The sequence below is a fragment of the Astatotilapia calliptera genome, chromosome 5 (genome assembly GCF_900246225.1).
Source record: "Astatotilapia calliptera chromosome 5, fAstCal1.2, whole genome shotgun sequence".
In the NCBI taxonomy this organism is placed as follows: Eukaryota; Metazoa; Chordata; class Actinopteri; order Cichliformes; family Cichlidae; genus Astatotilapia; species Astatotilapia calliptera.
In genome coordinates, this window is record NC_039306.1 from 26,766,044 (window position 1) to 26,792,503 (window position 26,460).

Consider the following 26,460-nt stretch of genomic DNA (forward strand, 5'->3'; position numbering starts at 1 on the left):
AGCTTTTTCAGTATCTTGTGATCCTCTGATTCAGCCTCGTTGAGAAACTCTTCGTTTTAATCCCCAATTGTGTTCACTGTTGTGCATGAAAGCACTCACTGAGCATGCTCATGTTTTCATTGAACAGTGAAATGATTAAATCGTTTTTCCTGCTAAAGAACAAGAGGAAATTTTGCAGCTGTTGTCTTACCCTTTATTGAAGATGACAATAATGATTTTTTTTTTTTGTTATCATTAGTCACATGCAGATATTTCCCAAGACAAGCTGAGAGTGAAACGTGACATTTCAGGGAATTTCAGCAGCGACTGCATTGTCTAAAACTCCTGCAGCTTTAACCTGCTGACAGCTGTGTTACAGTGCCTCACGTGCAGCACACACACCTAACAACACTCTCGCCAGAGCGCCGTGTGTTCTTGGGCAAACAAGTGTCACTCACATCGCCTTCTTCGGCGGAAAACACTCTTAGCTCTGTGCATCATTCGCTGAAAACAAGAGTGCTGTGATGCACAGCGCTAACGGAAATGTCCCACACACACAGGGGGCAAAGCAGACTAGTTAAAACATATTGAGAATATAAGATGTTAAATGTAATTGTGAACCATAAGACGTGTCTATCTATACTGAAAGTGAAACCTTGTTTTGATGTCAGCTTCCAGGCTGGCCGAAAAAAGTAGCCTCCTCTATTTGCAGAACGACTTTACAGTAAATGACCCTGTATGTTACCTCGTAGGTAAAAGATAATTGGTAAATGGTTCAGCATGTTGCACAGGGAAGAAAGTGCTTCCAAGGGAGAGGCATTTATTACCCCTCAGGCAGGTAATTGTGCTGTTCCTCTTTGTCTCCTCCCTTCATCTGTGTGATGGAGAGTTTAGGCTGTGTCGTTCATTCACTACTGATGACTTCATTCAAGGGCAACTTATCACCCACTCACAAACTAACTGAACCATACCAGACAGTGTCCTGAGGCAAATCACTGCAGGTGGAAGAGCAATCTCATATGAATTTGTCATCAAATGTGTGCCGCCACTCCTTTTGATATGTAAAATGATTTTTTTAAACTGAATGTTGGAGAAAACATCTTCTGATTTCCTTTTTTTTTTTTCCCAGAGCATCATTACGCTCTCAACTGATTAGCGAGCTGCTTTTCGACTTGCATCACCAGCTTTAATATTGGTATTATCATCTAAAAAAATAAAAATAGAATAAAATAGAATAATAACACACTGTTGGCACAACAGCAAGCTAGAGTACTCTTATTCTAATGACACGGTAAGGTGTGTCTCGATTAGAATCCCTTCACCATTTCAAAAACAGGATTGAAGAGTTTGTTTTTTAATAGAAACGAAAAATTTGTTTCATCGCGTAGAAGATAACAACGGAGCTGCAGCCAGGAAGCCAGATTAATTCACTGCAGGATGAGCACTGATTTGTTTTGAAAATTGTCTCAGCAAAATGATCTTTGTTTATCCACACCAGGACTTAGAGTCTTAGTGCTGGCTAAGACGCTTTAGAGAGGCAGGTGTCCTGTTAAGTATTCTGCACCGCTCCATCTGCATGTAAATACAGCAAAAATCAACAGAGAAGGAACACACAACACTGGTGACGTCATTGCTTCCAAAGAAAAATTAATTTAAAAATCAAAGCAAATATCTCTCCGTCATTTTTCTTGTTTTCCGGTATAATGTAGAAATGTGTAATGAAAGTTCAACGGCAAGCGACCTAAATCTATCTAAATCAGATCCAAGCAAGTGCACAAATGAACCGCAAAGCTAGACACACCTTCAAACCCCACAGCTGCTGGTATCAAAGTGCAGTTTTCGTGGGATACTTCTAGGAACCTAAGCAATCTGCAGAAAAGCTCGAGCCAGTGGCTATCCTGTGGAAAAGTGCAAGCATCAATGCATCGAGGTGCAAAACGTGAAACCTTGTGTTGTTTCTCCACACATTCCTTTACTCAAACAGTCCCTTTTTCTTCTGTGCTTTTCAGGTTTTGTTGAGCTGTTGATTATTTGCTACCCACCACTGAGTGCAAACTCAACATCTGGACCACTGAGGCTGCTTCAGAAAACAGAGGAGAGAGAGAGAGAGCGATGACCGAGTCAAGGACACCTCCTTTTTGGATGTACTAAAACTTTGGAACTCAGAGTGAATTTGTACCAGCCTGGTTAGCCCCAGGACTTTTTTTCCCCTCTTCTGCACACATATACACACTTCTTTCCCCACAAAACCCTGCTTGAATGACAGCTACCTTTTCTGGACCACAAAAACTTTTACTTGAACAAAGAAAGGAGGAGAAAAAAGTAAAAGAAACTACATCAAACCTCCTTACAATGACCAACCCCGCTGAACTCTTGAAAGGAATACGGATGTCAAAAGTCCAACAAGAACAAAACTTTGAAAAAAAAAATAAAAAAAAAAAAAAAAAAAAAAAAAAAAAACAACCACAAAAAAAACCACAAACAAAAAACATAATAGCGGATTGCCGTAGGAGATCTTTCATTAAGATAGTGTGGAGCAATTGAGTTTTGAAGACCAATTTTTAAGATTTGAAACAAGAAGGGACAAATTCTCTGAGAGAGAACTTAAGTAGGAATGTGACATTTTCACGACACAGATTGGCTTCGATTTGGGATGGCCATCTTTAGCTCGGAGTGCCTGTCCGTTTCCAGGGGATACCGTTGCCGAGGAGCGCCATAGCAACAGTCTCCAGGGAGTCTTATCCATCATTCCTTAGTTGTTTTAGGGACCAAAAGACCAAACATTTTTATTGCTGAGGACTTGTAGCTCTAATATACTCGGACCACTGCATCTCTGTCAGCCAGCGTGGCTGGGGAGTTGCACTTAAAAGAAGTGTACATTACGAATATATACAACACATGTATATATACATATATATTGCTGATATGCTTTTTGAATACAGGCAAAACTATTTCAGATGACCAAATGGGGTCTCTCACTTCGCTAGTTTACAATTACTCAAAATGTTTATTTTTTTCTCTTCTCATTTTGTCTCGGGAGGGATGGCGAGTGCATGGGAGGGGCTGCTCTGTATCACAGCCTTATCTTTTTTAACTTGACATCCTAACCTCATAGATAGAATAACATCAGAAATGTTTGAAATATATGAACTTGTTTATATTTGCAGTACATATATATGTATAACAGGCATTCAAGCAAATGTATTCATATATACAGTATATATGGATAAATAGATATTAATCACAAATATATGTATTTATATGCACATATTTTATATATGTGTGTCTGTATATAGAACGGCTACTGACTATGTTGAGCTGTAATTTTTTTGTAGATTTTAGCTGGAGTTTGAAGCATTGCTCTGCTTGGGAAGAATCGCAAATCTGGCAGCTCCCAAAACTGCAGGCATTCCTTTCTCTGATTACCTATATGCTGACACACAATATATTGCTAAAAAGATTCATGTGTGATGAAACACATATGGTGTACATATTATCTGAAAATGCAAAAAGCCAATCTCAGTAGCAGGCTTTAAGAGAATCAGGCTAGATGATTTTAGAGGAAAAGGACAATTATCTTCGACTCTATTCCAAACATATCTTTTGAGCTTACACACACACACACACACACGCACACATGCATACACACACAAACTTCTCTTTGAAACTTGAACCAAAATGAAAATGTCTCACAACCCTTGCTCTCTTTTGCATTCAGTAAAGTGCATGTAGCGTATGGGCTGTCACCATGTCAAGGTGTGCCTTGTCACCTGCAGAATCTGCCATCAAGCACTGTGCTCTCAGAAAACAAAGAAAAAAAAACTGAACACACACACACTACTGCAAGTAGCCAGCGCGCTATTATGATGTCAAAACTACAGCCTGATCCATATCATTTTTTCAGCTGCGTAGAGAGCTTCAGTGCATGTCAAATATAACAAAAATTGTCCAAGCACTGTTGGTCCATCATTGTCTTTGGGGGGGGGGGGGGGGGGGAAGCATTTAGGTCTAATGTAGATTCATGCGATACCACTTCAAACTTCAAACAAAAGCGGGCATTAGGTAACCTTCTAGCACAGGCACTAACTTTTCAAGTTGTGTGCAAGGCACCTGAGACTAAGTTCCACTAGTTGGAAGGTAATAAAGGGTAAAAATCAGGGCTGAAATGGGCACAATGTGGCTTGATAAGGGATGCGACTGAGCTTACTGGACCGAGGAGGATTTTAACCCTCTCAAAGCAGGCGTTGCAGATTTGTAACACTTAAAAGCTAACAACCTGATTACCCCACATACATATTTTATGAGGTATTTTTACTCAGAAGTACCACTGCAGGTATTCTTTTGTGCATTAGCAACAAAAACTTAGTTTGAGCCTGAGAGGGTTAATGGCTGTGAAGGAGATGTGATATTGATGAATATGTCATAGAGCTGGCTTCCCTTTGAACAGAAAAAAAAAGGATTTATACTTGACATGAAGCATATCTTTTAGAAATTGTTATATTGCCTTACGTTAAGTCTTCATGCAATTATATATATATATATATATATATATATATATATATATATATATATAAAGATAAAAGCTCTAATGAAACTGTAAAATGAAGCAATAAGTGTGAAAAACCATTTACCCATTACGCCTGCTGTATCACCGAGGCTGGTTTCATATTGCTTTAGCGTAGTTTCTCATAATAGTCTACAAAAATGGTATAAACACCTACTATAAACCTGAAAAAGGTCAACAGACTTGGATTTATTAGACCCTGCATTCAACACTTATTGAGCTGGTGGAGATTACTCAATGAATATTTATATATATGAATATTTATAAGGCTATATGACACTTTGGAAGACTATGCTTCCTGTTGGGTGCTGTTACTAGTTTTCCTATAAACTTCTCATTATGCCATTTCCCCAGTGTCTCTGTTTAACCTTTTTAGCAGTTTGAATAATTTAACATTTACCTTCCAAATCCAGTGAGTCTAAAAGACACCAGTGCACATCCCAGAATGCCTCTGTTTGTGTGTGTGCCACTTAACAATCTCCTGAGCGTGGCATACAGTTAAACCAGATGACCATCGAGATCTCTTTTTTTGTTCTTTTCTTCCACTAACTTTGGTGGATTAGTACGAAACCTCTAGCTCATCAACCTGACCTGTCTCTGTCTAACAATAACATCCGAGGCAAAATATCATATGTCTGGTGTCCCTGATCGCAGCACTGTGTGCCCTTTTTTGACTGCCCCGCTGCTCTGAGAAAATTAGAAAGAAAAAAAACTGCCATCACAGTCTGTGCTTCTCGTATGATTTGTTTGAGCAATCAGTCATTTTTTTCCCACGGCGAACGAAGTAAGCAGACGCAGAAAGATGTGCAAGAACTCAAATGCCAACCAGCTCATCTTCATTTGCTCCAACTTTAAGCTGCAAGTTTACATGAGAAAAGTGAAAAACAAAGTTTAGTGGTTCAAAAACAAGAAACAGAGGAAGTTTGAATATAAATATATATATATAAATATATACATAAACTGATGAATATACTGTAAATTGTTTCTTTTTTTGCTCTGTTTTCCTCTGTACATAGGTTTGCATATTTTATAGGACTTTTACTTCTATCTACAAGGACTGGATAAAGTAATTTAAATACTTAAAAAAAAATATATGAATGAAAACATGATAATGCTCATTAAAACCAGGTACAAAAAAAAATATTCGCTAGGATACGGTACAAACTGTAGGACCTGACCAAGGCATTTATCCAGAATACAGTCAGGGAGAGCATTGACCTCAGTTAGAGCTTAGACACACATTGACCTATTTTATAAAAAACAAAACAAAAAAGAAATACTTTAATGGGTTCTATTCATTTATCTGTTTGTTTAGATATTTATTTATAAGTCATGTCTGAAATGATAAGCATGCTTTCATGGCATTATTTTTTTATGAGTTGGTACGTGACCAAATAGTTTTTATATGACATGCATGGGCCACTGTTGTGGTCCACAGATGATCATTGTTCCTGTCTGCAGGACCATGCCTTCAGAACTTCTTTGATGACGGAGAAAAACGCTCCTTTTGACCAAGTGATGTCAAAGACAGATTTGAATTATTTATTTCATTGTCTGTTTATTTATTTGTTTATTTATTTGTGCTGTTTGAGCCAAGATCTGAGCTCTCATTACTGACACTGATCTGTTTTCTTGCAAGCGTTAACCTTGAATCGCGACACATCTTACCGCTCAAGTATTGGAAGTTTAACCACTACTAAGACTGCTTCTACATTTTTCCTGTGGCTTGCAAACTACTCACAACAATGCAGTACAACACTAAAGCCTTATGTATATTTGTAATTATAAATGCATACTGTTCTGTTCATTTAAAAAAAAAAAAAAAGGAAAAGCTTTGTTAAAAGATCGTTTCAAAATAAAATGCCACCGTTAAGCAAAGTGGGGGAAATAGTAATCCCTAGTTAAACACATCTTAAATCAACTGTTCAATCAGAAGAGACGCCTTGAGGTCAGTATAAGTTGCTGCTAATATTTAATGAACTAATGTCTGGTTTATTGTAAACAACTTTTGAAAACTGTATTCCCTTCCCTTCCTATTCTCCCCATTGTGCTTCATTTTGTTCAACAGAGCTCTGATCTTGTTCAACTCACGTGTTCTACCGAGAACTAAATTCAATGAAAACTGCACTATTTCATCCAAAAGAAATTTGAGTTCCTATCATTTTTTTTTCGGTGCTGTTATCAGTGATTTTTATTTCTAAAGCTCAGTAGTGTTGCTAGAATCACATTTTACTTCATGTGGTTTTCAAAGTGTTCTGGAAATCTATTTCCCAATTTCAGCACATATGGAGGGGGGTGATGAATGTTGCATATTAAGCTTTGCCAGGTTCCTGATGAGCCAAGCTTCTGATGGGCAGCACGCTTTAGGCTCCCGCCCCCGTCTCTCCAGACTGCACCATTCTCTGGTCCCCTGGACTCTTCTTTTGTAATTCTAAATGAATGATGCGTCTCAGCTTAGCCCAATAATAAAGCACAGTCTAGAATAAAATACTCTGTGTTGTGTCATAATTACTGCTGATTGGTAACTTCTTGATATAAGATTCCCCTGGTTACTTTGGGGTTTACACAATGGCAACAGCTGTCTGCTACAGGATAGTTGTCACATGTGTATGGAACCGACTATGTATAATATTTCCAGTAAATCAGAGATTTATAAAATTTGCATCCTTTAGCCAGATGCACAGTGGAAAATTATGTCATATTGGCAATTTTTTACAAACGAGGCTTGAAAAATAAACATTTATTAGTATTTAAAAAAAATTCTACCAATATCACAATCTATGCAAACCGTGTGACATTGATTCTGATTTTAGAAAACCAATAAAAAGTTAAATGAAAAACATTTTAAAAAAAAAAAATGGACACAGCTGACTGAATCTTTTTCATGCTCCTCATTTTTTTCGTCAGCAAATGAAGAAAATATCTTCTAGTATTTTGCTTTCTTCCAGGTCTTGCTGAGTGCTCTGAGGACGAGGTCCACCAGGGGTAAGCATGGTTCGGCTCACTGATTTGGGGGCAGTATGAGCCGGTCTGTGTTGCAATGCTCTGGCTCTTTGAGTGGTTGTCTTGCATTGCTCAGGTGCAGAAACAGGACTAAAGATATCCAATAACTCAACCAGAGAAAAGTCCAACCTGAAAAAAAAGAAAAACTTTAGGTTAGGTTTCTAGCCCCCGCCCCCCCCCATTTTGCTTTTTTAGCCTCCACAGCTTGTTTCAAAGGTTGAATTGACACAGGCTACATTTATGAGCCCTGTACAGAGGAAACACTTTAAATGAGCTTTCTCACTGTGGTTTCATTGTAGCAGAGAAATGCACACAGAAAGCCTGCCAGTTACATTCTGCTTAACTATGAGGGCACATAAACAGAGCAAGCTGAGAGACTGACATCACAAATGTACAAAGCAACATCCAGTTAGAGCTAAAAACAAAGCAAAAAAAACCAAAACACTTGGGTGAGAGTTTTGCTTTCTTGTGGTCTGTGTTAACAACTGAAAGGTGAACAAAAAATATTTTCATACAAGTGTTAACAAATCTTTCTTGGTGAAGTGCCTACTGAACCCTAACAAGCAGCGTTAACAAGTCCAAACCACTGGGGCGTCCCAGCAGAAAAACACAGTTTCTTGCAGGTGTGAGAGAACAAGGGGGAGAGAACCCAGTGCCTTCTCCCCTGGAATAGAAATGAGGGGAATGTGCGGTGAAATAAATAAACCAAAACAGGGGAGATTAAGCTAATAGAGATTCAATCCCTCAGTCTGGCTGGTTTGATAAATTATTCAGTGTATACACAGTCGAACGACGGCCATTCCAGATACAAAACATGAATTCTTTAAAGCACGCTCGACTGATGTTGCTAACATAATTCTCTGCTCGTTTAAAGCCGCATCGATTTGCATTGCGCGGCTCTGCACACAGCTCTCCCAGGTAAGGCCGATCCTTGGGATGTACTTGTTGATATGCATGCGGGTGGTCAGCACACAGACGCAGTGGTGAAACTTCCAATCAGGGTGCATTTATGTTCCTCAACACGTAACTATGGACCTTGATATGTCATGTTTTCAAACTAACTTCAGGCTTCACATATCAATAGCCGAAAAGGCTTTTAAAGGGCTATATTTTGCTTTAGCAACATGAATTCATGTATGTACATGTTTGAGCAAAGGGATTTGATTGGGGGAAGAAAGAAAAAAAAACAAGAAAAGAAGCTCAACTAAGTAAATCTGTCTTCCTCATTTGGTCTCCTGCCTGTCAACAGCAAAGGAGAAAAGAGGAGAAAGTCTGAGAGCATGAGTGAGAAGGAGTGTGTATGTGCCCGCTTGTAAGAGAGAGTCTGGAAATGACTGCTGCTTTGTGGATAGAGATGGAGGCAGAGAGGGAATGTGGGGGAGGGACTTTGGCTGGGTTGCTTCGCTCGAAATGTGAGAATTTGCATTTTTATTTGTTGATTTATTTAACGGACAGGGCTCTCAAACAGCCATCCATCAACAAACGACATGTTGGTAATGAATAATGCATCACTTACCGGCGGTCACAATCTATAACAAGGGTAGTGCGGGGGGTAGGGGGTATAGTTTGGGCAGCAGTATTGGGGGGTGGCAATGGGTAGGGCGAGGGAGGGCTGCTGGCACAGAGATTGCATGAAGGCCAAAGAGAAGAATGCCAATAGATTTTCAGAGGGGGTATACGGTGCGACAAAGAACTTCATTTCTTGGCTCCAGTTTGCATGAAGTAAAGTTGTGAATTGATGATGGATATTTATATCTCCCAAGGGAGTCCTGGCAGAATCATTTTTACTGTGTGCTTACAGATAAAATACATGGACAGCAGTAGCAGCAACACACGTTTCTGTCACTGTTTTTTTTTTTAAAAAGAGAAAAATAAGGTCTTGGACCTGGAATGTCGGGTCATTTTGAGAGCATCTGAAGACATCACGTTGTCAACATAAAGCATTTAGTACTTTTATCCTTAGGACAGGAAATGTAACAGAAAGGAGACTCGGACAAAGTTTAATCTTGATTTTGAAATTTAAAAACGTGTTATAATGACTACTGTGAAACAGTAGATGTGCGCTGCTCTGCTTTCAAATACTTTTTAAATGCTTCAAACTCGTACACCAAGAAGTCTTCAGAGTACAATAAAAAAATAAAAATAAAAAATAAAAAACACAACTACTGGACTTTATTTTCCCCAATTTATCAGTTACAGAGCTTCTGTTTCTCTTTTCTAGCTCCATGAGGCCAGATAAAAATTTTCAGAAAACTTCTTCAGCATATGCTACTCACCACCTCCTTCCCACTCATAACTTTCACTGCTTGTTTGGCTTTTCTCTTTCATTAAAGATAGCCGTCTCGCCCCGGCGCCTCTTTTCATTTGCAGTCCAAACAGTAAGATAAAAAACCTATAATGGCCACTGTGTATATCCCGCATGTCAATTTCCCAGCCAATCAATAGCAGGCGGGCAATGGCAGGAAGGATCAAGATGAGATGGGCGGCGTGCGCTGGAACTGTCTCATTACTAACTAGCACAGGATTCATGAAAGGATTAAAAAGGTCACTTAATGTTAACCTCAGTTTGGTTGTGCGATTTGCACATCAACATCGAATTGGTTAAGATTAGATGGTTACAAGAGCTATTTTGTTGCCAAGTGAAGGAGAACGCTTCAGGTAACATGGGGAATTTTTCAGTAAGATTTTTTTGTTTGGTTTTGTTTTGTTTGTTTGTTTTATCTTTAAAGATATTTAAATAAAACAAGTTTAATAGTGATAATAAAGCCATTCTTTCTTTAAACAACCTCAAATATCAAAACTTGATGTGGTTGTTCCCATGATTCACTAACCAAAGCTATAAAAGATTTCCCCCCCCCCACACACACACACACACACACACAGATGAAAATAAGTATTTTTGAAAACTAGCACCAAACCACACATTACTGATCTGCTAAAGTCAGGCCGCTCTGACAGGTTTCTGATGAGCTCAGAGCAACAACATATTGCCTTCACTTCATTCACTGAATTCTTTTACAACTATTTTTATTCTCGGTATTTTGAACACCAGCTAAGGGAAAGACATATGTCTAATACGATTCAGTGGATTACCAAAGGATTATAAATATCTGAAAAGATGCACATGAAAAAAACATGTTGCAAGAAAACCACAAAAGGCATCTGAGACACAGACTTCCTCATTACTGGCACAAAAAAAAAAAAAGAAAGAAGACATTGTGTATCTAAGAGTAGAACAATTTTAATAGGCTTTGGAGGTGAAAATGAATGGTAATAAGATCTGATACTCCAGATCCCCTGCTGGAATTAATGGGCATCTGCTAGAGCTCACAGTTCAACTTGGACCAGGCGCTGCTTTATTTAAGAGTTAATCGTCAGAAGTTGGAAACTTCAAGGTGTTTTGAAGAACTATCCTTCAAAACAAGGAGGGGGAGGCTGTCTCACAGCTAGTGTATCTGCTATCTACCACTGCATTTACAACAAGGTAGAGGAAATCTGACATTACAGAAAAGAATTGCTCCAGTGTGGAAATAATAATGGCTTTAAAGGAAAGCTGTGCAGAATCACAAATTATTTTTTAGCATCTGATATTTTTTTTGCATTTAATTCCACTGCGGCCTTGGAGTCCAACTGAACATGCACATTGCACACGCATTAAGACAACACACAGTCAGGTTAATTACTATTCCATGTACAGAGTCCTTTGCATTTTTAGGAAATGCTTGCACTCAGTGATTCATCCCTATCTTCAAATCCCCTCTCCCCCCTTCTTACATCTTTCTCACCGTTTCCACTACTATCCATCTGAACCTGCTCTACCTTTCCTCGCTTCCCATTTTTTCACTTTATCCAATGCTCTCACCCTCAAACACACTTTTAACATCTCTCCCTCACTTCTGCTTTCTTCGTCTCATTTCTGTGGCTGAGCGGACGGGGGGGGGGGGTGTATCCAGAAGTCTGTTCAATTACACCTGCTGCAGGATCCCTGCTAGGACGACTAATGGAACGCAGCATGTCTCCTGACAGGCTGGCCGCAGCACTAGCTAGCCCAGTAAAAAGCTTCAATTAGCTTCTCGCAGCTCGAAAAGTTAGCTAGACTAAGAAAAGTCATCATTTAACCACAAACACTGCAGCAACAGCAAGCCCAGGAAAAAAACATTAAATACTTATATTCTAAATCTGCTGTAATCTTTTTGTTGGAAACAGGAGGAAAAGACACTCGCTGCCACAGACCACTAATAAAACACTCCAATTTATCACCTAGTTTCTAAGCTGCTACCTTTATTTCACCCATAAATCCTTGTGGAAAACATTCCTTAACCCGAGGACCCTCAGTTCAGAATTTTAGATAAACACAGATTCATGACTTCTTACATCCTTCAGATGTTTGAACTGTGTTGATTTTTCATATATGTTTTTAAATCACAAATCTGCTGGCACAAGATTCACCATAACTGGTGGCCTGATGGCGACGGGTCAGTTAATAAATAAATACATAATAATAATAATAATAATAATAAAGTATGTTGGGGACCCTGACTGGCTAACTGCTGGCCTGTTGGGGTCAGTGAAGGCTTTTTCAGTGATCATGTACTCTCACATATGAGAAGTGTTTTTTCTTACAGTTAGTATACCAATAAGTCCTACAACACACCAAATGTTCAGTTAGATTAAATGTGAAGAAAAGCTACTTTTCAGCTGCTCCAACCCACCACTGGTGCATTTTACACAACAGCAGCACAAACAAACTAAGAAATTGTTCAAATGAAAGCTGTCAAGATATGCAAATGAACTGCTTGTTTAGTTTGCCACAATCTTTAAATTTGGCTGACTTTTTGTAATGATTGCTGGAGCAGACAGCAGCTACCCCAGCCCAGCGATACACAAATCATGGGCGAGTCTAAAAAGGGATATAGCATTTACTCCACTACATTTACTTTAAACCTTTAGTTACTTAATATTTGATCGATTTACCTTTATGACATAAAATTTTGTATTTCTTGTGTAGTATAGGGGAAAAATATTATGCTGGACACTGTAACACTTTAACACATTAACATAAATATTTCAACCACACAGACTGTTCTTCTGAGAACTACATTATCCAATATAATTGCTAAAAATGGACCACCCTTATAAACATTGTACAGCACTTTAATGAACTTACAAACTATTACAATAAATGTTTATTAAATTGTTTATTGATGTTTGTTACCTGGTGTCTGGAGTCTTTTGGATTGCAGATACTGATGTGTGCTTCCTCAGGCTTGCAGGTGATTCAGCAGGAGATGTGGCCATGTCCTTTGTGGGCTGTTTTAAATATTCTGAGGTCAAGAAAAGGATATATTTGCTTTTTTTATTAAAAATTTAACAAGGTATTTTAGTGATACATGAGAGTGCTAAAATATGTATTTCAAGCTAAACTGTTCCCCTGTCTCAAGCTAAACTGTGCAAACACTTTATTGATTAATTGATAATACAAGCTTACCACTGCCATTGTTCAGAGGATTAGGTACAGTTTCTGGATGCTTTTCATGCAAGCTCTGTCCTCCAGGATGTACTCCTGCATCATCACACACACTGTAGACAACATACAAAATGCATTAATGTTCCTTTCACATGTGTCTGGTTGGTGTGCAATATCTGTATATGCCAAAATTTGCTTTACCTGAAGGGTATATCTTGGTGCGAAGGATTCTGCACTTCTGTAACATCACTCCTAGTATTAGAGGAGCTGACCTCAGCTTGAGTAGCTGGTTGAAATCTAACACAGATATAGCAAGTTAAAATAGTCTGCAATGGTATAAACTGAAGTACAGAGGATGACACAAAATATGAAAAGACCAAGGATTGCAGACACGTAATGGATGTACCAAAGTAACTACTGTCAACAGCAAATACCGTTCTACCTTTTGTAATCAAGATGTGACTGCTGTAGTTGCTGATTCTGTCTCTGGAGCCTTTCCTCCTGCTCTGCCAGGCGTGCATGCAGCCTCTCTCTCTCCATCTCTAACTGCATCTTCTGCAGCAGCAGCTGGTGCCTCTTCTCCTCCCAGTCCTCCTGACCCAGCAGAGGCCTGGTCAGAGCTTCCTTGGCCCCAGAGTCCATGATATTCCCACTATGGAGCCTATGTGCAAATGCATGTTACATGCCATCTCCTTTGTGCCTTGCTAAAATTTTCAACATGAAAAAAGGAAAGTAATGCTGGTATGGCTGAATACTGTACCTTTTACACTCATCTTGGTTAAAGGTATCATGGTGGCTCAGACGAGAGGAACTGTGAATTCTTTGCTGCTGTGTTCCACAGACAGTGCCTTGATCCCTGCATTCACAACACTCACATCTGTGGGATGAGTGTGGGCCCCTGCACTCTATTTTTTGACAATTATGCTGTATTACTGGCCCATGAGTTGGACTTAACGGTCCATCACAAGAAAGACAAGCAGTGCTCCTAAATGTCCGTACTGCTCCTCTTCTTCCATAACCATTCCTGTATGCTCGAGCTTGTGGTCCTCCAGTAGCAGCGTGACTGAGGTATGAGCCATCAAAGAGTGAGCTATTAGCTCTGCTTGTAGATGTCCTATTGGGGAGTTCCTCACTACTGTGCACCTGGACAGAGAACAAAGAGGACAATTAATGTATTTTGGCCCATTAAGGAAGCCTCTGAAAAACTGATGGGAGTTTTTCAGCCAAAACATTCGACTGCTCCATAAAACTTTAATTTAGAGCTGGCTGCAAAGCTGAAATTTACCAATACGGAATTAGGCCTCGCTTAGCAACCTAATTTGCTCGCGTTACTATGTGCCGTAAAAGCTCCCCATTTGCTTGCAAGAGCAATTTCACAAGAACTCACATTTCACTTGCACTCTATGTGAGCTGCTGCGACCCAAGGCATCTTTTTTGGTCTACTTCCTTCCATTTGTGCACATAATTACTGTGGCTGTGTACTGAGTTAAGAGATACCAAAGAACAGTTCATATAAAAGGTAGTAGGTGAGCACATGCTCTGTAGACACTGGTAATGAAAATGATATGATGATGACACTGATGATCCTCTTGTGCTAAAGTGGTGATTTCACCATGGACCTTGTATAGCTATAATATAAAAGGGATAAACCTGTGTTTTTCAACTAAACACAAGTGACAGGTGAGCAAAGATCATGAACATTATGAGATAAACATAAGGAGAAAAGCCCATTTTATAGTAGACTGAGAAAGAGACTGACTAATTTGCTGAGGGTCAGAGAGCAGGCAAACACACATTATTCAGAGCCACTGCGGACAATGAGGTTGGCCAAGTCATCCATTCATACAGAGGCTGCAGCCAGAGAGGCATCTTCGCCTTTAAAGTGTCACCTTGAGAGAGTTTTTACTAGGTTGTAGTCATATTGAGGTAGTGACTGTGGACTGTAGTGATTTGTTATAAATTATTATGGCACTTGGCCATGGAACAATGCCTCTTGCATGTGTTTCCACTGGATTTTTTTGTATGTGACTGATGGCAAACAGGGCTATTGCCTGAATGTGGCTCCCATAGGAGAATGGCTGTCATTTTATTGTGCATTTTCCATTGCAATAGAAACATAAAAGGAAATGTGTGTACATATAACCTATAACACACACACAACCATTTTATCCCATATCTTACCTTACTGTGACTTGATGGCTGGCTAAGCTGGGCAATGGACTGATTGAGCTTTGCCTGTTGCTGAGAAATGTATTGTTGGTAGAGCCCAAGCAGCTCCTGGCACTCTTTGTACTGCTGCTGCAGACCTGGAGGACCAAGGGTTAAGTAACTAACAAAGTAGAACAACAGCTAAACTGAAACAAAAGAAACCCTTAGAGTAAAACATAACCACCACCCCAGATTTGGCTGAGAAATCATGCAGTGAGTTCCATCAAATTGTGTGACTGAAAGAAATTCTGGCTTCACTATTTGATTCAAATAGGAAGGAGTTTTCATTTTCATTCAAAATAAATAAATAAATCTTACAAATCCCTAACGTGTAGCTCTTTGATGAGTTCAATTTTTGCTGAGAAGTAGTTTTAGTAAAAGAAAAGTTTCTCCTGTGCTACTTTGAAGATGCTGGATTTAGATCGACAATCTGAATTAAAACCTTGTTTCCGTAATCAATTACACATTGGACCAGAAAAGTAGAGAAAAGGCAAAGCTGAAAACAGAGACAGGGAAGAGTCCAGCAAAATCAAAGTTGTTGTTGTGGCACAGAGCTTTCACCATCTGGGCAGGGCCAAGCTGTTTTGAGCTGAGCTGGGCAATGCCACGCCAGGCTATCTGCCAGACAGAGAGCTGGCAGACACAAGAAAACTAATCTGGAGCGGGACTACTGCTGCGCCTCAGGAGCCCCACTAATGACAGTGGCAGCACCACACCACACCCGCACATACAAAGATAATGAGCATGAGAATGGAGAGACTGCACACAGACATACTCGCACACATTCAATAATCATTGTCAATCTGACTCTCTAGTACAAACATAAAAACAGCAAGACACGAGAGCACAAATTCCCCACCTGCACTGTAAACAGCCCGCACACAAACACTACAATAAAGCAAGTAGTACACACACTCCCACCCAAGCTGACCATAAAGTGTGTTCCTCTAGGCCATATCTTTTTATGATGGTGCCCCTGCTCCCCCAGCTGATGAGTTTCTCAGCATCCATTTGGAAAAGAAACCCTCATTTTAAAGAGAAAATCAAAGTTCAAAGAAGAGTCTTATTGAAGGAATAGTTGGCAGAACACTCCATAAGAAAACACTTTGGTTGTTAGAAGACTTCAATCAGGCTGTGGAAATGAGACACAGGGAAAGAGAAGAGAGCGGTGACGACTTTGAATTGAGGACCAGACACCAGACAAAAGCAATGCAACAGCTTCCATAAACACTAGAAAAATGCGAGGAAATGTTTTGATTGAACCCTCCGTCTAACTAGGGCTCCTCTACCGCCTCACTGATCTCCATGGAAGCAGTTCCATACACAGAACTTAAGGACATCACAAGGACATCACATCATGTAAACCTGTGTTGGGAGGTCTATTTATGCAGCATGAATAAAAGTCCTAAAGGGGAGATAGTGAACATGCTTATACAACTAAACCTCACTGAAATCCAAGGTAATGTGTGGTGTGTTCAGGGTTTGTTTTTCTTTTAAATGCATATTTTACCACAATATAAGGCAATTCCCACTTTATGTCGGCATACAAAGCAGAGACCACACGCAATCTAAAACACACAAGCAAAGTCCATCTGTGCTGAACACCCAAGCAGGCTGCAGCATCATATCATCCCAGTGCATAGATGAACATAACATGTGTTAATGTGTTGACAGGGTAATGCAGTCCCTGGATAGCAAGTGCTAGGTAATCTGAACCGAGTGGCGCAACACTGATAAGATTCCACTTCTCAGCCAGTCGCTACACTAAACATGCTTCCTCTACAGCCTTGGACATCAGCCAATGGGGGCCAAGCTCTCAGCAAGCCCCTAGTTTACATCAGAGCTGCAACGTGCCAACAATGACTTACTCCTCCCCCCTGCTCCAAAAATACTCCGAATCAAGGGCTTGGGTTGAAGAGGCTTCAGACGGGGTCTGTCAAAATGATTCACTTCCCTGTCAGGCCGAGGCTCAAATGAAATAATGAAATCCACTTCAAGGTGGAACAAATTTGCACAGGAGGGGGGAATATTTTAAAACCTGCTTTAGCACAGTGTGCCAAACAGATTGAGCCTGAGCTGGAATGTGAGAGGTATGGGGGCGGAGACGGATGTGTGAATATGTGTGAGAGTATGAATGTGTGTAAGGAAGAAATGGCGGGGAATTAATAGAAGGAGACGGTTTACATTACTGCTTCAATCCTGCTGAATCTGAAAAAGAGACATGAATGCCAAATCTCACAATAAACCAATACACAACTCCACACATCATCTTACAGTTATTTTAGAAAATGTCTGGAAATTTCCAAGAGTGAAGATGAAGAAAACCATTCTCAGGCATCTTCGAGACTCATTGATCAGAACTCTAAAGCAATAGCAGTTCTGAGGCACAGATGCACGACCTGGCATCAGTACAAACTGGCTGGTGGCTATGGAATATGTCAAATGGCACACCTACCAAAGCTTAAAACACAAGGTCCATAAAAAAAATATTACATTTATTAAGCATTATTTATTTTACATTAGGCTCACAACTGGTTCCATTCACTTTTATTATACTCCTGCAGAAAGAATGGCTATATATTCAAATATAAAGCTGTCGTATTTACCCACTGGTAGGTAGTAATTTATTGTAAAGGACTACTGCACTACTTCCAAGAATAAAAGGTGAGTTACACAACAACAAGACCAAAAATCATCATAACCCCTAAAACATAACAAATTTGAATTTATCCAAAAGCAAGCATTTGATGTATGCTTATCACAAAAAGCACACTTGATAAAATTAGATTTCCGCATTGTAAATGTCACACATCAAAACCTTTAAGGCCAGAAATGGATTTAGCACTCCTGTGATAGAGGAATGCCAATGCCAATGCATTCCTCTATCAAATGCCATTTTAGTAACACGCAGCAGAACTGTTGTGTCCCTCTCTCCATGGCCTCAGGATTCCCTCCAATTGTTTCAGCTCAATAAGTGGCATTACATGTAGCACCTGCTGTGCCTTGTTCTGGATACAGAAAGTAAAACAGTATACCATGTTACTAACGCCACCTTGACTTGTGCTCGTGCCAACATGCCCTGAAGTAAAAAAGCATCCTTTCTATCTGAAACACAAATTCAGCCCTGTGTGCCAGTCAGCTCCAAATGTCAGCTGAACATCCCAAATATCAAGGGTACTTTTCCTTCTCATCCTAGTTGGCTTGGGGCTAAGGTATAGTCCTACATTCTTTATACCCCTGACATCCCTGAATCTTGGTGAGATAAGATAAGCTAAGGCGTAATGGAATTAGACTTGACAAGACTCTCATTCAGTGTGTTTGCCTTTGGTGTCTCCTTAACCTTTCGGAGAAGTGCCGAAACCTTCTGCCTGAGAAGAGCCTTCGTGACTCTTGCACACACTTTAAAAGACTACGTTCTCCCCCCCGGAGGTGCTTGGATCCGAACACTTTTTCCTCTCAAATACCTTTTTAATGGAGTTTAGAAGTTTGGTGTAAATGCCAAGTCTCCAAGCCAAAGTGCCTTTAATTGAGTTGTGCTTTCCTAATTTTCCCTGCCGCCGTTGCCAATTGTGCAATTTACCAGCCGGGTCAATTACTCTTCATATTTCGCAGTGTTTTTAACCTAAATTGACTGCTGGCCATACTCTAGTTTGACCTGAGCAGAATTGTTATGAAGACAGCAGATTGGGGTGTAGCATTACAACTCTAGCACCGTTAGACATGTTAGACCAACAAGAATCAGCTGTTGACCTGTCTGATCTCATTTTCTACAGGAGAAACTGAGAGATATTCTCTAACACTGAATAGTATGGGAGGGTGACAAAAAAACACGGTAAAAAGCAAATACTGTGGTCTTCTCTGTGAATATGAAAATTCATCTTTGGATGATAAGATGATTTAGATGGTTTAGGGCACGGCTCCAACCATGAAATTGATTCTGTACACAACAGCGGATAAGCTACAAGCACTCGCAAAAGACAACTGCAGCAGACATCAAGTAATATAAATTCATCTGCTCTACTTCTCTGCCTTTTGTATCAGATTGAAGGTTCTTGCCCAAAGACTGTAAATAGCCTTGCCTGAGACAACACTGCCCCCTGCAGACTTTCTTTTTGAACAGCACACACAATACAATCATATACAGTAAATACCATAATGAGAAACAAGGTGTTGGCTTTATGAAATGTCTTTTCTTAAATACATTTTACTTTTAGGGTTTTTTAAACATCAGCTTTAGCACAATAACTCCTTTTTGGTGTCTTTGCAGCAGCCTTATCACGTGAAGATGCATGTTCCAAAATAGTTTAAACAAACATCATTAAAGAAGGTCAAGTTGTCTGACAAACATTCAAACAGAACAAGATGAGCAGATCTGCTTTCACTGATTATAAACATAACCCAATGCAGCTCTCAAAAGAGCATCCACAGCCTTATCATTTCACTTAAAAAAAAAAAAAATTCACTTCATATGGCCCATTAGGAAAAGCAGGGCATTATACATTGCAGCTGTCTGCTTGCTTTGAAAGGATACTTTCCCTTTCCTGTGCTATGATTTGGTTCTGTTGCTCTAGCTGCTGAATCTTGCATTCAAAATTTCCCTGTTCATCTTTCAGACGCTGCACCGACTCTTCTTTCTCCTCGCTCACTCTAGAGAACAGGGAAACAAAAGACAATTTAAAAATAAAATAAAAAAAGAAGGAAAACATATGAGGAGTTAATAAAATACATTTTAATTTCCATCACTATAAATTGTTAAATTCATAAAAGATAATAACGTTGGATACCTAGCCAGTTCTTCAATGAGATTTGCAATTCGTCGCTTATCTTCAGGACAAAGGTCTTTCAGACAGACCTCACTCTTTGCTTTGCTGACTTCAGAAATTACCTTTAAGAATATGAGAGTAAGAGTTAAACATACAGATTTAATAATAAAGAGTAGCAGTACTGTTTCTATATACACTCACTGGCCACTATATTTAACAAATTCATCTGTTTGTTAGGTTCAGCCAATCATATGACAGCAATTCATGTAGTCTAGTTCAGCGGTCCCCAATCCCCGGGCCTCGGACCGGTACCGGTCCGTGTGTCGTTTGGTACCGGGCCACGAGAGTTGAGGCTCAGGTGTGAAATGTATGGTTTTCAGGGTTTTTATCAGTTTTCAGCGTTATTTTGTTATCGTTTTTATCGTTAACTTGGTTTTTCTGGGTCTTTTCACGTGTGTTATGAATAAATCTTCTTTTTTCGGTACCAGTACTAGTTATATTTTGTTGTATTTATCCGCGACACCTTAAAGGCCAGTCCGTGAAAATATTGTTGGGCATAAACCGGTCCGTGGCACAAAAAAGGTTGGGGACCGCTGGTCTAGTTGACCTGCTTCATTTCAAACCATCAGATTGGACAATAGAAGATTTAAAAACATTGCTTGGTCTAATGAGTATTGATTTTTTCTGTGGTATCCAGATGGTAGTCTGAGAATTTGGAGTAAATAACATTAAAGAATGAATCCATCCTGCATTGTATTAGCATGATGGCTTTGGTGTAACACTAAAGTCTACCTGAGTATTAACCATGTCCATCTTTTTATGACCAGTGTACTATCTTCTGTCACATGACATGTCACAAAGCTCAAATAATCTCAAACTGATTTCATGAACATGATGAGGAGTTCACTACTCAAATAGCCCCAAAAGTCACCAGCTCACAATGCAAAAGAGCACCTTTGGGTTTTGGCGAACCTGGAGATTGACAATATTGATGTGCAAGTGGCAAATTTGAAGCAACTGTGTGATGCTAATACATCAATATGGACAAAAATCTTTAAGGAATCTTTCTAGCCCCTTGTTGAATTTATGCCACAAAGAATTAAGGCAGTTCAGAAGTCAAAAGGGTGTTCAACCTGATACTAGCAAAGCGTCACTAATGAAGTGGACAGTGGGTTTATTTGAGACCAAAAAAAGCACTATACGAATTTAAATTCAGTGCATTACATATTGCCATTTAATCAAAAAAGTTCAGCCGCATGGGGGGAAAAAATCCTATGATACCTGTGAAACCGGAAGAAAAGTCTGAGGTGTCATCACAGCAGCATTGTGGTGAACAGACACGTCCTCCTTAGTATAAACCCCTGAGTGATCACTTTGGTTTTTGACTTCTCTCCTTTGCTTGGCCTGTTTTTTGCAGTCAGAAGTGCTCTTCACTCCCATCTTGTGGCCTCTTTTCTTGGATGTACTGGTACTGAGTGGTTTCAGGTTAAAAGGGGCCTGAGACGTCACTTCTCCGTCCACCCCTGAGGATGTTAAGAAGACAACAATAAGAGCCACTCTATATAAAGTTTTACTGTTTATCACTGGACTCACCAGGAATAAACACCAAAGGCCGTTCATCATCTGACACTGTGTGGGCATAACAAAAAGAGGATGGAGACACTCAAATTAAACAGCTGCAGATGGCTTTTACAGTGTTATTTTTGCTCTGTTCTGTATTGGGAGACCTAGCAGGACTAACTCAGTGTAAGAGGTAGCATGAATACCGTTATCATCAATAACAAACTATCCAAAATCAACTTGAAATAAGTGGTTAGGTGAGCAGTCTTTATCTTAACTATAATTAGCTACAAGCTCTCTCACTTCCTCAGAGAAAACAACTTTCTAGTACGGACGTAAAAGTAACACTATAACTCTACTTCGAAAAGCTTTATGTCTTCCTGTAAGATATATACAACTGTGAAGTGTTGGATAAGGCTAATGTAGCTCGATAAAAGTCAGCGTACCGCCATTCATCCAAAATATCCCCGAATTTTCACTTCTTTTCGCTGTTGCCGCCATGTTGAATCAACCGCCACCACTCCCAGGGAGCCAAGCGTTGCTAAGGAATAGATGTCCCGCCTTTCTCTTACAAGCAAAAATCTCATTGGTTGCGTTGTAGAAGGGTGGCTTTCTATTGGTGCAAATTCATGTCCGTTTTGCGTCCCTTCTCCCTCCGCTTGCGTCCGCAGATGAGCTATTTGGAGCAAGGGGAAGAATGCGCTACAGACATCTGCAAAGGATGCATTCTGGGTTTTGTACAAATTTGTGATCGCAATCACCCAAATGGAAGAAACAAAGGAGAGCTTCAAGATTGCCGATAGGCTGATGCTCGGTATCACTCGGATACTTGGTGTGTATGATTGTGATATGCATTGAGAGCGTTAGCTAGCAAAGCATTGAATTCTGTGAAAAAATAGATTGTAATAAATGTCATGAACTTGTCCTTGCTGGGACAGAGAACATGCCTGGGGTGGTCGACGTGCGTTTCGCAGAAAGAGAGCCTGCAGAGAAGAGGAGTTTGCTGTCATGGGAGCAGGTGGGAAGGAAGATGCATGGTAGATGTCAGATATTGATATGGCAGTACTGTATACTTTTGTCATGTGTTATTCATCTTTTGTGTTTATTTGCCAGAAAAACACATGTATATTACCAGAGGACCTGAGAGACTTCTATCTGACAACTGATAGCTTTACACTAACATGGAGCGTTAAACTAGACAGTAGGTGTCCTGATGTGTTCTGTCTGCATTCACAGTTTTCAAAAGAGAAAAAAAAAGTCTGTTTTTATTTAAACTATTTTAAAGTAATGTTGTAAATGAAAATAGCAGCTTTTCTTATGTTCTTGGCACACAGCCCTCACTGTGTGGATGTGCTGTCTTTCAGGTGAGTGTGTTCCCTTAGGATGCATGATGATTAATAGTGTGGCCAGACTGTGCCCGCTGCTCCAGCCCGTGTCACTCTTCTCTCTGCCCAATGCGCCATCACTCGCTGACCTAGACTGGGAGGAGAGCGGAACAGAAAGTGGTAAATATTCACCTGCCGGATCCTCATGTGGGATCCTCAATTACAACACGTCACTTTCAATTACGTTTGTTTACAGTACGTGTGCTCAGTTGTGCAGAAAGCAGGCTAATGAATGAGCTCTTGATTGGACCGTAAATATTTATTCAAGATTCATTAATGCTATCTGTCAGGGTCGGCGCGTGTGCCCGTCTCACCTCATTTCGACTCCCGGAGCCGCATCTTCGAGCTGGATTCCTGTGGTGGGAATGGCAAAGTGTGCCTAGTCTACAAAAATTGCACTCCAGGTGCTCTGCTTGTGTATTGTATCTTATAGGTTATTATATATATATATATATATATATATATATATATATATATATTTAAAAAAATATTTTTTTTAAATCTGAGTTCCTTAAGTTAACATCCTTGCTTTTTTTTTTCAGGTGTGGTTGCTCAGAGGAGTGAAATATGGTTTCTAGACCGCTCTCTGTGCTGGCATTTTCTGACCACAACCTTTACCTCTTACTACCGACTGATGATAACCCATCTGGGTCTGCCTGAGTGGCAGTATCACTTCACCCCATATGGCCCCAGCCCTCAGGCTAAGGTAGTCAAAGTGTCTAATCCTTTTTTTTTTTTTCAGAATATGTGCTGTGACATAAATTGTATTTTTAATATTTATTCATATTATTAACAACATGTGAGACCATTGCAGTTGTATGAATACATTTTATTCAGGATGATTCTTTCACAGTCTACTACAATACTGGCAAATGTAACATTTTAGTAAGTTAGCACAGCACTGAGTTTTAAGTTGCTTCCAGAGAGCATAATTATGTGCATAAGGTGCCATACATTCCACAGAATCAGATATAGCATTGCTGGCTCGGTTAGTAAATTAAGTAGTATTTTCAAAACACATTTGGTGTGGGTTTGTTTTTTTGTTTTTTTCCCCATGTGTTACATGGATTATGTTAAATTATGTATATCTTGGTTGCTGCTGCAGCAGTGGGCATCCCTCTACCAGCCTTTGACTTTCAACTGTGAGCTCAGTTTGGCGGATCCTGCTGGGGATTTATATCTGAACAAGCTGGATCCTTCCAAGGCTTTCAAAGGCAAAGCCAAGGTCCCAGCCACCAAGAAGAAGCAGTCGACACAGTGCAACTCAGGGGGCGCAGCCAAGGGCCAAAGCAATGCAGGAAGACAAAGTGGAGCAAAGCGGTGAGAAGGTACCCGTACGATGAAGACATTTCCAAATGTCTCCAGTTCCCTCAGGAGCTGGACTCAGTTTGTTGGACTTGGTGCTGTTTGACATGTTTGCCAAGGCTGAGTTGATATGTAGCCAGGGTTGTTGCTGGCTAGACACATTGGAAAGGTGATACAGTTATAGTACTAAAAGTGTTGAAGGCAAAAAATGTTTCTAAATTTTATATGTTTGAGGAGACGATGGCAATTTCCATCACACCTGGCTTAGATGGTTAAAAATGAATCCCCCTCACATGTAGAAAGACACAATCCTGAATTTTATCCACCTTTGGATGCCAAGTGTTGCCAGAGTAATTAGTCTTTGAATTAACAGAGAGTTGTATCAGTGTATATTCAGTACTTATAAACTCATTTAAGGTAATGTTCACTACTGACAGCTTATGGTTAAAAAAAATCATATAAAATCAAAGCAGACAGATGTACAATATAACTGTACCACTGCTGTAACCAGAACCAGAGTTTATTAGTGCTGCTGTTTTCAGTGGGCTTGATTTCTGAATGCATTATGTAAATTCTACATGCAGCATGTAATACTGTAAAGTGCGGAAATGGCTAGATAACACATCTCTTTATATTAATAACTTTAAACTTAAGGAAACAAGAAGACTTAATGTAATGCTGTGTAGCTCACACCCTATATGTATTGATAATTGACAGGTTGAAAACTAACGTATAGGACTCAACAGATGCTTTTAGAGCTTCATTATCAAACATTAAGCCACATAAGTGTGAAGACAAACGTGACCTGTTACATTATAAAAGGACTACTAACTGGCCATTGTACTACTGCAGTGCCTCATGAATGCTGCTCTGTAATGTAAACTTCAGAAATGAACACTGTTTCTAACACAGATTATTCATCATGAGTGAATGAATATCAAAGGTATATTTTAACAGTTCAGGGCCACAGTTGTACAGCGGTTAGCACTGTCACCTCACAGCGTGGAAGGTCTCTGCGTTCAAATCCACAGAGTTTGCATGTTCTCCTGTGCCTGTGCGAGTTCTCACCAGATATTCTGGCTTCTTCCACAGACATTCACATCAGATTATCTGGTGACTCTAAACTGGCTGTAGGTTGTGAATGGTTATCTTGTGTTTGTTTCACATGATTTCTACTTTAAGTCTTCGCCACAGGTATGTCAAAACAACAAACCTCTATGAAAGCCAACAACGTAGTGCTTGCCCTAACCTGACGTGCGCCTCCCTTCATAAGCAACTATACATCGCACCAGATGGTACGTTTAGTACCACTGATTCCTCTTATGCATGTCTGGCTACGTTTTTGTGGCTGGCACTGCATCTAATAGATCAGGACATGATCACACGCACAAGCCTGAATACCCGCAACAACATCAGCCGCATACGTAGGTAGCCCCTGTCGACCCTACAAAGAATCACCAGAGAAGTTTAATTCAGCTAATACCCCTGCCACAGACCCCACCTACCGATTCTAAATTGGGTAAGCGCTTAAGATAATGGCTCTTGTAACACAAATATAAAGCTCAGTAGACCCAATCTCACATCTACAGTTTTGGTTCAAGTACTTTTTAGTATGTACTTTTTGTCTGTAGGCTGCTGTGCACAAGAATGCTAGAAAGAAAAATGTCTGTATTTGGTTTTGTCGCTGTCCTTTCAAGCGGTGAGGAGTCATCTCCTACTGTGTGTTTGGTTTTCAAAAAAATATATGATCCCAGTGTATGGGGGCTGTTTGCTTCTCTTTGCACACCCTTAAGTTTTTCCACAGTTGTGGAAGTAGTCCCCTGTTGAGTGTTAAAGTGAATGATATTTATGTCTTCTAAGGTTACATAAGCTGCTATTGCAGTAATAAAAACAACATGAGTGAGCGAGTGTGGTTTTGTCAAATTTTCATCTCTAAAGTGACCGTATGTTTGTCTCAAACCTTTTTATTGTAGCGTATAGTAACGAGTACAGTGAGTCAAAATGTCTAATAGTGTATATTTTATATGTATTGTAGTCTATCATTTACACTAACTCTAGAAGAATAATTCAGGGATGGGCAATTAATTTTCCCAAGAGACCACAATTAGGGCCTAATTGTAACATCTACTCTTACCAGTAGCAGCTTATAAAGGAATAATTAATATTGAGCAGAACTGAGTTCATCTTATTGGTCCAGCCCTCCACAACAGTCTCAGTTTCCCATGT

At 39.8% G+C, this 26,460-nt stretch overlaps 3 protein-coding genes across 13 annotated transcripts in view; 2 read left to right on the top strand and 1 right to left on the bottom strand.

Moving 5' to 3' along the window:
* The window catches only part of celf4 (CUGBP, Elav-like family member 4), an 88,536-nt gene extending 84,733 nt beyond the window's left edge, over nucleotides 1-3,803 (top strand). For all 9 annotated transcript variants that reach the window (XM_026168528.1, XM_026168533.1, XM_026168531.1 and 6 more), the window contains one exon: nucleotides 1,989-3,803. The gene's annotated coding sequence lies outside the window, so the exon portion shown is untranslated. The remainder of the gene's footprint in view (nucleotides 1-1,988) is intronic.
* A 1,700-nt stretch (nucleotides 3,804-5,503) lies between these two features.
* Nucleotides 5,504-22,093, bottom strand: kiaa1328 (KIAA1328 ortholog). 2 transcript variants are annotated; one of them, XM_026168538.1, is made up of 12 exons: nucleotides 21,991-22,093; nucleotides 21,578-21,613; nucleotides 21,266-21,507; nucleotides 20,006-20,106; nucleotides 19,753-19,868; nucleotides 15,195-15,319; nucleotides 13,774-14,156; nucleotides 13,456-13,674; nucleotides 13,215-13,310; nucleotides 13,035-13,126; nucleotides 12,762-12,870; nucleotides 5,504-7,675 (listed from the first exon to the last, which is right to left on the bottom strand). In XM_026168538.1, the coding sequence occupies exons 1-12, from the start codon at nucleotides 22,043-22,045 to the stop codon at nucleotides 7,447-7,449; spliced, it is 1,803 nt and encodes a 600-aa protein (XP_026024323.1). In that variant the 5' UTR covers nucleotides 22,046-22,093; the 3' UTR covers nucleotides 5,504-7,446. The 2 variants fall into 2 exon arrangements, with proteins under 2 accessions (XP_026024323.1, XP_026024324.1); XM_026168539.1 differs by lacking the exon at nucleotides 21,578-21,613.
* A 98-nt stretch (nucleotides 22,094-22,191) lies between these two features.
* Nucleotides 22,192-26,142, top strand: tpgs2 (tubulin polyglutamylase complex subunit 2). Of its 2 annotated transcripts, none has more exons than XM_026168541.1 (7): nucleotides 22,192-22,376; nucleotides 22,483-22,562; nucleotides 22,658-22,745; nucleotides 22,909-23,049; nucleotides 23,220-23,333; nucleotides 23,472-23,636; nucleotides 24,006-26,142. In XM_026168541.1, exons 1-7 carry the CDS (start codon nucleotides 22,310-22,312, stop codon nucleotides 24,251-24,253), a joined length of 903 nt encoding a protein of 300 aa, XP_026024326.1. In that variant the 5' UTR covers nucleotides 22,192-22,309; the 3' UTR covers nucleotides 24,254-26,142. The 2 variants fall into 2 exon arrangements, with proteins under 2 accessions (XP_026024326.1, XP_026024325.1); XM_026168540.1 differs by having other exon boundaries at nucleotides 23,472-23,635; nucleotides 24,035-26,142.
* The last annotated feature ends 318 nt before the right edge of the window (nucleotides 26,143-26,460 follow it).